This window comes from Rousettus aegyptiacus, unplaced genomic scaffold (assembly GCF_014176215.1).
Source record: "Rousettus aegyptiacus isolate mRouAeg1 unplaced genomic scaffold, mRouAeg1.p scaffold_m13_p_12, whole genome shotgun sequence".
Classification (NCBI taxonomy): Eukaryota; Metazoa; Chordata; class Mammalia; order Chiroptera; family Pteropodidae; genus Rousettus; species Rousettus aegyptiacus.
This window is the reverse complement of record NW_023416287.1, coordinates 34,168,868-34,181,046: the sequence shown is the minus strand read 5'-3', so window position 1 is coordinate 34,181,046 and position 12,179 is coordinate 34,168,868. Positions and strand designations below refer to the sequence as shown.

General features: G+C 43.0%; 1 protein-coding gene across 1 annotated transcript in view; it reads right to left on the bottom strand.

Annotated features, from left to right (window-relative positions):
- Nucleotides 1-12,179, bottom strand: part of PCSK2 (proprotein convertase subtilisin/kexin type 2) — a 247,144-nt gene that overhangs the window by 34,165 nt on the left and 200,800 nt on the right. Inside the window, exon 8 of the mRNA XM_036229694.1 lies at nt 8,576-8,751. Within this exon, the coding sequence (XP_036085587.1) occupies nt 8,576-8,751 (176 nt within the window). The remainder of the gene's footprint in view (nt 1-8,575; nt 8,752-12,179) is intronic.

Genomic DNA, 12,179 nt, shown 5'->3' with positions numbered 1-12,179 from the left:
GTGTCCCACAAGGGCTGGACTTTGTTGCTCCGTTAGTCTCTATGCAAGGGCTACATCTTTCCCTGACCAGCAAACACATTGCCTTATTGGTCTTTTATTACCCAGAGAACAATGACTCTAGGTCTCAGATTAGGTTTTACTTACACTGCACTCTGGAGATTGCACCAGAGATGGCAGTGGGTATCAGCCCATATTTCTTAGACCTTATATATTCTGTGCATAAGAATTTCCAAATGCCAACATAGACATCTCTTTGTCTAAGGGCTTTCTCCCAAGAGGCTAAAGGCTGCTCCACACACCTGTCCCAGGCCGAAAGTGCTGGGGTGTTTACTTAGACGATGACATTTACCGGAGCTCCCTTGCTGTAGGATAACTTCAGTGTGTGTTCTACGTGGTCTGCCAGTTTCCCAGCAGGACTAAGCTCCAGTTGTTCACAGTGGTAGCTGGCTCAATAACACACCCTTTATTGGTCTCTTTCTTCCCTGTCAAATCTCCCCATTTACTACTGGTGATCTGACCTCTCAAATCAACTACTTGAATTCAGTTCTTGTCCCAGCTTCTGCATCCAAGGGACCCTAAACTAAGACAGAAGTTAATTATTAGAAATCCCATAATATAGGGGTCTGTCACCTACTTCCTATATATAATGTGAAGACCACTTTAACTATAAATTCACCTTGTAGACTATGAAGTTAAAGTAAAAAAGATTGGAATAAACCAAGGGAGAAAGTTTTTCTTTTCCCTTCCTCTCAACCTGTTCTTTGCTGCCTCCTCAAATATTTATTGACCAAACTTAGTAGATGTAAACTCAAATCCCTAAGGAGCCAGGTAGGTGGTGTTTTGTGTGAAGCAGATGTGAAACAATTGGGAGCGGTGGGGACTTTGGCAAACAATACCCCTGGATAAAGTTCTCTTATCCTCCTTTTCCTTTTCTTTTTTATCATTACTGTGTTGGTTAATCAGAACCTATCCACAAGATGCTAAAATTCAAAGACAAGCATAAGAACTATTTTTGTGTAATAGGTAATTATCTGACTCCTTCGTTTAGGTGGGGACCATCTTTTAGAAGTGAATTTTCCTTTTGAGTAGACAAGACAGTTGAAATAATTGAGGGGAAATGCACAATAGGAATATATAATATACCATCTTTCACAAAATTCTACAACATTGTCCGAAAATGTCATTGTGAAACTCAAAAAGAATCATCCACACAGTCTAGGGGAAAGTCAAATGAGAAATCATGTATTTTTTTATAATACTCACTTCACTTTCTAAAATATTTACATGCTGTCATCTGATTATAAGTCATAACAAATTTTCTCAAGTTTCACGTGCTTGGCATGCTTTGCAGAACAGTCACACTTGAAAGGTCTTTCTTAGTTGTAGCAGGGGGGGCTACAGATGGAGGAGAGAGAAGTACCCAGACTTGAACTGTGCTGGAGCAGTCAGAAGTCTGTGGAAAATGACAGGAGCCACCCAGGGTGTGCTGCATCGAGCTCCATCTGCATTGTAAATTCGCACCAAGGGCATATGGCACCTATTCGTCTGACTCTCTTTTGGCCTCAGGTGTCAAAAAATGCTTCTCATTGAAAATCCATGTCTTCTGGGAAAAGGGGACATCTGCCAAGTGTTCCCTTGAGTACCTGCTTAGAGGTACATCCATTTCTCTCCATCCACACAGTGAATATTGTGATAAGGGAATAAGCTGTTTGTGTGTAAAAGTTTCATCCTAAAGACTCCTAAGGACAGGTAATAACAAATGTTAGAGAGGATGCAGAGAAAAAGGAATTCTCATACACTGCTAGTGGGACTGCAAATTGGTACTGCCACTATGGAAAACAGTACGGAGGTTCCTCAAAAAACTAAAAATTGATCTACCATATGATCCAGCAATCCCTCTATTGGGTATTTACCCCAAAGACTTGAGAACTCATATCCCAAAAGATATTTGCACACCAATGTTCATAGCAGCATTATTCACAGTGGCCAGGACATGGAAGCAATCGAAGTGTCCTGTGATAGATGATTTGTTAAATAAGCTATGATATACAATGGAATATTACTCAGCCATAAGAAGAGATGAAATACTTTCATTTGCCACAACATGGATGGACCTCAAGACAATCATGCTAAGTGAAATAAGCCAGACAGAAAAAGCTGAAACTCACATGATATCACTTATATGTGGGATATAAACCTAAAAGCAACAAATGAGCAGGACAAACAGAGACTCATAGACATGGACTATAGACTAGTGGTTATCAGAGGGTAGCAGGGCGGGGTAGAAGGGAGGAGGTAGATGGGGTAAAGGGGGTCAAGTATAAGGGAATGGGGGAGGGTGAAGTGGGTAAAGGGGATCAAATATATGGTAGCTGAAGGAAACTGGACTTTGAGTGGTAAACACACAATAGACTATACAGATGTGAGATTATAATGTACATCTGAAAACTATATAATTGTATTAACCAATGTTAGTCCAATAAACTTAATTTAAAAAGACTCCTAAGGGTCTGGGCATTGAAATGGGGCAGCATCACCACCTCCCTCTCACCCCAATCCTTTGTAGACCCCCTCTGTAAATGGCATTGTGCTATTTAAATGTCAGGGGTCTTCTTGCTGTCTCAGATGGGCTGAATGCCATAGCTGGTTAGCATAACCTGGTAATAAAACATTACTGTATTATTTCCTCAATGGGCCCATCCTGGTATAGCAATAAATATTTAGTCGCTGTCATGGATACTGTTCACTTTCAAGGACTCAATTTCCCATTTCCTACAGTGTTTCTGGGATCCTTTTCTTGAATGCATGAATGCTGAATGGCCTGAGGTGTGAGGTCTTTATTTAAAATACTTAGAAAAGTTGCCCTCCATAGTCTTGGGTAACTTGTGACTATGGTTGGGAAACTTGTAATTTTGGGGAAACACTAAACCTTAGGGTTTCAGGTGATTTTTCTCTTCTCAAAGGCAAAGCTGGCCTTTTGTTGCTGGGAGAATAAGTAGGTAGCTAACTGCAATAATTGAAGGGAAGCCAGCTGAGGCCTCTTATTAGCAGTGTGCTGGCAAATGTGTAACAACCCGCTTTCTGCAGGGGGCACAGTCACCATGTCTAATTTCAAGTTACCTATGTAATGTCATCAGGAGCCAACTCCAGCTTGGCACTGTCCCAAATGCAGAAACTTATTCTCTCCTACTATTACATCATGAAATTTTTTGCCTGCTTTTCCTCTGAGGGACTATGTTAGAAAATGGAGGATGGATCTTCTCAAGGTTCCAGAGGAGAAGAAAAAAGTTGTAATTGGATCAACTATCAGCCATCTTGTCTATAAAAGAGAGTGCCTAGTGACATCAAAGGTAACCTACAAAAGTGACCATGTTCTTCCCGTATTGCTTGAGTCTGGCCAAATCTCTTTTTTGACTGCTCATTCTGACACTGGGAGGTGTATTGGTTTTCTAGGGGTGCCATAACAAAGTACCACAACAGAGATGCATTGTCTAGCAGTTCTGGAGGCTAGAAGTCTAGGATCAAGGTGTTGGCAGGCTTGGTTCCTTCTGAGGGCTATGAGGGAAGGATCTGTTCCATGCCTTTTTCCTTGCTTCTTGTGGTTTGCTGCCAATCTTTGGCATTCTTTGGCTTGTGGAAGCATCACCCCAATTTCTGCTTTCATCTTCTCACAGCATTCTTTATGTGTGTGTCTGGGTTCAAATCACACCTTTTTATACAAACACGTACTGGATTAGGGGCTCACTCTGCTCCATTGTGGTGACCTCATCTTAACTAATTGCCTCTATAATGATCTGATGCCAAATAAGACCACTTTCTGAGGTCCTGGGGGTTAGGACTTTAACATATGAATTTTGGGGTATACAATTAAACCATAACAGAGCAGAGCACGTGGTCTTATATTTCTGTTTAGAACTTTGAAAGAATTCAACAGCCCAGAAGAAACTTCATCAGAGGGCTGGAAAGCCAGCATGAATATAGATGACTGTCACTTGATTTTGTTGGGATAGAAAAGAAAGGGGCTCTGTTAGCAATCTTCTGACTATCCTCTGACCTTTCTAAATCTAAGTCCTTCCAACAGGACCACACTTTCTTTTCTTTTCTTTTTTTTTTTTTTTTTTTTTTTTTTTGAGCCTATTAATGGGAGGACAGTCTCTCACTGAAGCATTAAGGGGGAGCAGATGGCAGTTGGGGTAGAGGCTGACAGGTTGTAACAATGAGAATGCTGATAGGGCTCTGTCCAAGAGGAAGCACCACATGAACATAATCCTCAAGGAAGAGGAAAAATGAACTGAAGAGGTGAACACACAAAGCCAGTGAGAAACAGGCAAGCTCTGTGACTGCAGAGCCCTACTGGGGAGCTCCACACACTCTTGTGGCCAGCATCCTGCAGCCCCCTTGTCTGGTCCCAGTCTGTATGAGGTCCCGCCTGGATCTATCTCATTGCTCTCACTACTCATGTTTCCTACAGCAAGAAACCCCTTTACATTGAGTTACCTGGGCCTCTGTTCCTGCAACTCAGAGACAAATTAGCGCATATGGCTCAATCATCAATTCATCCAATGCACCACCCAGATGAGGACATGCAAAGCTGTTACTTCCAGAAAATGATTCACCTCCATCGTTCTTTTCTACACATTGTGGGCTTTTTAAAACAACACACTTTATGGTCTTAGTATCTTAGGTTTACATGATGGATATTCTAGAGATCACTTAGAGTGGCACCTCTCAAACTTTAATGGAATATTGTTAAGATGCAGATTCTGATATATCAGATGGGTGAGTGGGGTGAGGCTGAGATTTTGCATTTCTCACAAACTCTCATGCAGGCCAGCGGCCACACATAGAGAAGTACTGTTATGGACTATTTCATAGAAAAAGAAACTGAGGAATGGAGAGGTGACTAGTCTAAAGTCCCACAGCCAACGAGGGACAGTATTGAGGTTTGAACTCAAGTCTCCCAACTCTTAAGCTCAGTTGTCCACTTATCTGAAGATGTAGATATGAACAGGCCAGCATAAAAGCTGTTCATTCTGAGTGAAGATTCCATTCATTTAGTGTTCCATGTGCTTCCTCCCATGTGGAGCCTATGAAAGGTGTGTTTGGAAGAGAAATCGTGGCTGGAAAGATGGGCCCGGCTGTGTTCCAATAAAAGTTTATTTGCAAAGACAGCTGGTGGGCTAGACTTGGCTTGTGGGCCAAGGTTGGCTGAACTCTGCTCTGAGGGGCAGCACGTTGTTTGACTTACTGTTGACTATTTGTTAGGGCCTAGGTGTTGTCAATTTTTGTTCATTGAGACACGTTAGTCCATTAAGACTAGGAATGTGTGTAAGCAAGCAACAATTAGAGGATCCAAAGTTAGATTTTTCATGCCTAAATTTGATCTAATTAAACTGAGCTCGTTTTATAAATTCCTTTACAAATTTTACATTGCTTAGTATTCAGAGGCTTAGATTCAATGAGATTACAAATAAAGATGCAGGAACAAATGCTAAGGAATGATTGTGGAGGCCATGGATGGTAAAGAGAAGAGAAAAAAGGGGTAACAGTAAACCAAGCCTAAAAATACCTATGTTGTTCGGCACAAACTTAGTTCTGAGCTTCGTGGCAGCCAAGGAAAAGAGCATACTCTAATGGGTTAACATCATAGGGCAGGTTCCCTAGAAGCAGGGTCTGAGGGACTTGAGTGCAGCAGCTGTATTGAGGAAGAGCTCTCAGGAGAAATCCGTGAATGAGGGAATAAAACAGGAGATGCAGGGGAAGGAGCCCCCTAATGATGTAGTTGTGAGTAAAGTATTGACCTGATTCACTAAGGACCCTGGAGCATAAGTCACAGCGTAGAGTGGTCCCTGCTGGAGACAAGCAGGCTGGCCCTTTCCACCTGGAATCAGTTCCTCACTGGCTGTGGGCTGCCCTCTGGGTGTGAGTGGGGGCAGAACCTTCTGGATGAGAAGATTCCCATTAGCCAGGGCAGTTCTACAGGGAAGAGGCAGCTGCGCTGTTATCAGCAGCAAACAGAGCAGTGGGGTGGGGTGTGCGAGGGGCCACCAAAGGCTTCCATTATAGTTATAGATTTCTATATGACTTATAATCTTTCACATCAAATTTCATTTATGTGTTAATTCTATTTACTGAATAGCTGATGTACCATATTTTCAAGTGCTAAGTTATTTCTGCGGATGGATAGCTAGAGAAGAAAACATGTTTTCTGATCTCAGAAATGTATAGAAAAAGTAGCCTTCACTATTATCAAAAAGACAAGAAATAACAAGTGTTATTGAGCATGTGGAAGAAAGGGAACTCTTGTGTATTGTTGGTGGGAATATAAACTGGTACAGTCATTATGGAAATCAGTATGGAGGTGCTCTAAAAAATTAAAAATAGAGCTAACATATAATCCAGCAAGCCCACTTCCGAGTATATATATTCATAGGACATAAAATCAATATCTTAAAGAGATAACTGCACCTCATGTTCGTTGCAGCATAACTCACAACCTAAGCATCCATCAGCAAAAGAATGGATAAAGAAAATGTGAAATATATACATATATATATAATGAAATATTATTTAGCCATAAAAAGAAGAAAAACTGCCATTTGTGACAGCATGGATGGAATTTGAGGGCATTTTGCTAAAAAAAAAATAAGTCAGACAGAAAGTCAAATATTGTATGATCTTACTTACATGTGGAATCTAAAAAAAAAAACCATACTCGTAGAAACAAGAGAGTAGAATGGTGGTTGCTGGGTTTGCAGGAGGTAGGGTTGGGTGTTGAGAAGATGTTGGTCAAAGGGCACAAGCTTCCAGTTATATGATAAATAAGTTCTAGGTATTTAATGTAAAGAGTAGTGACTATAGTTTAAAAAAATACAATAATGCTTGGCATATTGTAATTCTTCAAAAAAAAAAAAAAAAGAAAGAAAAAGAAAAGAAAAAGTAACCTTCAGTTGTTCACTCTAATTTTCTTCAATATTTTTACCTTTCTAGGCTACTGTGAAATACAGTATTTTGTAGATATATCTCTTGTAGTGCTATAACTTTATAAGTAATGAGCTTATGTATTTTCTACATACAAACTATAAATAATTTAAACATATATACATAGGACAGATGCATTTTACAATTTATTTATATAATGCTAGTCTGCATATGTAAATATAGTTATAGCCATTTCATCTATTTGAAATTTATCAAAATCCAAGAAGCAAAATTTAAAAATATTCCTAAAATGGATTTCCAAAAGTCCATATTCCAAACCTCATACACTTGTCTTTCCCTCACTTAGGACCTGATTACTCTTACTCTACACACCATTGTTGCAATCTTTGGGATGTGATTCCCACATGATGGCTGATTAGACAAACAAACTGAAAGAATGGAGAGGACAGTGATGTCAACCCAATGGCAAATTCAGTCCTGAAAAAAGACTCAAGTGAGGCAAAACGACTTCTCCGAGTGGTGGGTGTTGTGGCACCAATAAGGAGTAATTCTGGATTCAGCACATCGCAAGAACATGTGAAAATACAATATTCTGGTAATTCAAATCACTAGTCTTCCAGCTGAGGCCCAGGAATGGTGGAGCAGAGACAAGCATTCCCACTGGGCTCGTCTGAATTCCTGACCCACAGAATCCACAAGCCTAGTAAAACATTGTGCTTTATGTCACAAAGTTTTGGGGCAGTGATATTAAGCGTCTATAATGACAGGGACAAGAACCAGTCCTTTGTGGGGCACTTCCCAGTGCCAAGCATTTGCATATTTATCTCACACAACGATCCCAGGTGGAATGTACTGTTATTACCATCTCATAGGCAGGAAAACTGAAGCACAGTGAGGTCGTCTCTTGCGGATAGACTCAGACCTGAGTGGTTAACCGGGACCATAACCCAGGGAGACTGATCCCGGAGCCTGCTTCATGCCTTGTCTGGGTGGCCCCTACGCTGAGATCGCAGAGACGGAATCTCCTTTCTCTCACTGTGTAGCTGCCGACGGGCATAGCGACCGGTGTTTTCCTGCTGCCCTCCCTCTGAAGGCTCTGCCTTGGTCGGATCTCCTTGGCTCTGTTGGTTGCTGCGCTAATGCCAGGGAACTGCAGCCGTAGATGACACGTGGCTCAGAGCTCCTGCCTGAGAGCGTTGTGGGTTCACAGCCCCTGCTGCTGCCTCCTGAATCCACCACCCAGTTTGCGCAGACGCCCCACTGCCTGCGGGCTGCTCCCAGCCAGGACTGGCAGGGAGAGGGTGCTATTCAGGCCCTTCCTGCCGGGACCAAGGCAGAGTGGGATCCTCCTTCCTCCCACTCCTTTGCGGGGGCCAGGCCCACATCACCTTCTGTGTCTGAAGGTGCTCCCTCCCTCCTCTGGCTACCTCCACTTTGTCTTTCACAGGTCAGCTGTCTACCTCCATTTTGGGATCCATTTCTCGCAGGTCCCGAGTTAATGCACAGGGTAACAGCCCCACCTTTGCTCCTGCCCTACCCCTTCCTCCTCTGTCATCACCTCCTCTCAACCACTCTGTCCGCCCCACCCCCCAGGTGTTGGACCAGAGCCTCATGGCAGCAGGAACGACTTTACCTTGTTCACACCATCGGCCATCGCCTGGAGCGTGAGCTCTCGAGGCCCATCCACTGTCTTCCCGTTGTCTGTGGGGCCCCAGCTGGCGCTGTAGATGTCGATCAGCTGAGGCATGTGGCTGATGGAGGAGGCCTCTATGATGTCCGTCATAAATGGCTGGTCCAGCATCCGGATACCTGCGGACATATGTGGACAGGGAAACAGCGTTTTGGTTCCCAATTCTTAGGAGACAGAAGGGGAGGAGGGCTCAGTCCTGGGTGTGGCTGGAGAGTTTTCCATCCCAGGTGTCCTGGGGGACACTGCAATCCTGAGTACAACTACAGCTTCAGAAGATCAAGAAGGAGGCACAGAACGCCCACCAAATCCTTTCTGAACCCCCACCTTCACCTTTCCTTATGTAACTATTTGTAGACAATTTTATTCCCCCAGCAAACTTCACCAGAATTCCCAATGGGGGAGAGACCATCTTTGTTGAAGACATACCCGATAAGCATGTTTCTAAGTGGAAGGTCAGGCTCCAAAGACTGGGTGATGATGACTGGGGTCAAGTTTCAGAGAAGAAATAAGGCTACTGTGCATTACAGTAGGGGGAGGCAATAGATATTAAATATTTAAGGAGAAATCCCAGAGGGCAGAGGGCAGCGGGTGGATGGGGTTAGGGACAGTGCAGGTACGGGCAGATCAGAAAGAGAGAAGCTCCCAGTTGCATTATATCTGAGAAGGAACTTAGGGGGAGGACAGAAATGTTGCATGGGTTGTTCTGAAATATACTAGTAATGGGGTGTGTGACATAACCACCTCCTCTTTCTCCTCTATGACATCTTTGTAAAGTTTGTGCTACTCTCTGACGCCTTGTGGGAGTGACTTCTTGCTGGCAAGTTGATAAGGAGCAGAGTCCTGTAGTCCAGGATTGTATGAGGGGTAAACTTGAGCTGGGCAATGGCATACAGGGACAAGGAACATGCTTTTGGGCACCCATGGTTCACATTACCCTCTCTGTCTGTAAAAAGCTTCTCCAAGGTTAACTCAGTAGCAATCAATGGGATGAGCATTCTGTCCCTCTATCACTAACCTCAAAACATTGCTGTTTGGAGCCATATTGTTTTTTTCCTGATACACTATTTTGTGGCAAGAAGCCTAAAATTTAGGTATATTTGACTAAGTCTTTCTGTCCATGGAATTTTGAAATGCAAGAGCTGGGCTGTACATAATAAAGGCTTGGATGCTGACTCTCCTTACTCATCATGGTCAAGGATATTATTACACAAGTGTCACTCTCTAACAAAGTATGCAAATTAGTTTCTTGCAACCACTCAGGTTCTTGCAGGACACATGAAATTGCCTTCTCTCTTAAGGGCCTCTCTTTCCTCCTCGACTCTCATAGCCCGCCCCTTGCACTGCAACTTCCCTCAGGGCTCACCCTCCTCCTGACTAACCTATGTGTCTAGTAGGCATTTCCCCAGAAGGCGTTCTGGGTCTAGCTCTCTAGGTCCTCCATTGGCATCACACTTTCAGCCTTCCATTACAATTGATTGATTGTGTGTTTCATTCACCACCAGACAGCAGTCTTTGGGTACAGGGCACACATCTGCTTTGTTCACTTTGTGTCCAGGGCAACAGCATGGTGCTTGGAATTTATCTTAAGCTTGATAAATATTTGATGAATAAATGCTTAGTATTATTACTTTATTTAGTTGATTTTCTCCCTAACAGAAACAACGGGTTTAGAAGAACAGATAATAACAGGTCCAGATTTTCCATCCTTTACCATTACCTTATAAATCAAGTCACCATTTTTGCCAAAAAATATATCCAATTATGAGATAACATCTTTTGTCCTGGAGGAAGCTCATCTAGAATGAGTATAGTCTATTAATTGAACTTTTTGAAAGCTAAGTTTTATGCTTCATTTTATAAAGGATATGAAATTTCAAACTCTCCCTTTAGTTTTTGGTCCATCCATATTTTTAATTATTTAAAAAAGTCGTTCAACAAAGGTGGCCAACAGGTGACAGAATAAACCAAATAATGCAGTTTCTTCTTGCTAGAAGTCATGCCCACTTTGTGGATGGAGAAACATTACAGAGAGGCTGGTATTCACTTTCCTGCAAAGAGAAAACTCAGATGGCCTTGAACTTGTCTAGTGCCCAGATGACCAGGACTTAATAGCCACCTCAACTGGAAGGTGAGAGAAATTCAACCTTGGCTAAAGTAGTCCTGGATGGTTCCACATGCCAGCCAATGACAACACTGGATTTTGTCATACAGCCAGCGCGTGGTGCATCCAGCCATGCCCTGTACCCTTTCTCTTTGCAGCTCTTGTTCTTGTCTCTTTCCCTCTTCATCGCCTCCCTGGCTCCCTCCCCTTCTGCTGCACAGAAAATCAGAGCTGGTGTGCATTAATCTTCTGACTTTCAGCATCAAGGGAGGCAAGGGCAGCCACAAACTGGAGCAAGGCTCTCATTCATATTCAGGGGCCAGGCGCCCGACATTCTTTTAATCTCGTTAAGCTTGGGAGGAATGAGGCATGCATTAATTGAATGAGACATGGCATTAATTTTTGCAAGAGACTGAACTATTAGCAGCCAAGACAGAAGCTCAGGGTGACCCAAGGGATTTTAGGGAGGGCCTCATCTCTGTCTCTGGGTGCTGACTGAGAGAGAGCGAGAGAGAGAGAGACAGAGAGAGAGAGAGAGAGAGAGAGAGAGAGAGAGAGAGAGAGAGAGAGAGAGAGAGAGAGAGAGAGAGAGAGAGAGAGAACGAACTAGAGAAAAGGCAGGAGATGAGAATGAGAGGCAGGAGAGGTCAGACCTGGAAGCTAGACCCAGTGTCTCCACATTCGTAAAAAGCTCTACTGTCTGATGTGATTCGATGGTGAGGACACACAGTGCACATCAAGCATCTATTCCCCCAACTCCAGGCCTGATCACCGCATTAATGACCAGTGGTGACTCTGCATCTTCTTCCTCCCTTCTTTTAGGGTCTGAGCCTCATGCCTGCCTGCACTGCTTGCACTGTTGGAGCTTTTGGTTCTAGGGTTTCATGGACCAGGGGATTTGAGCTAAATCCTTTCTGTGTCTAATCCTGTTACAAAAGGTGACCTTGTACCTGACACTAGGAAATGCTACAGCTGCCCACAAACCTCAGTGTCTCTAATTGCCACCTTCTGTGCTTATGAATATTAGTCTGCAGGCTGAGGAGCAAAATCACACTGATCTAGGTTTTAAGGATCTGAAAATGTGTTAATCATTGTGCTAATGGGTGATTTTTATTGGTTATTTAAAAATTCAGATAAAATATGTATAAACCTTTGGAAATATTATGAGTTTTATTGGCCAAATATGTGGAAGCAATTCATTGCTGGTAGACAAATTCCAGAGTATTTTGACAGTGCTCACTAGTGTGGTTCTCAAACTCTTCAGAATCTTTAATCAAAGGAGATCTCATCCTGAAGTCCAGTGCATAAATCTATATTCTCTGACTTCAAAGGAAGGCAGATAAAGTCAATCCGTCCCGGCTTGCACCCTGAGGCTGCTCTGAGAAGCTCTACAGAAGGGAGGAAGAAGATGCAGAGTCGCCACTGGTCATTAATACAGTGATCAGG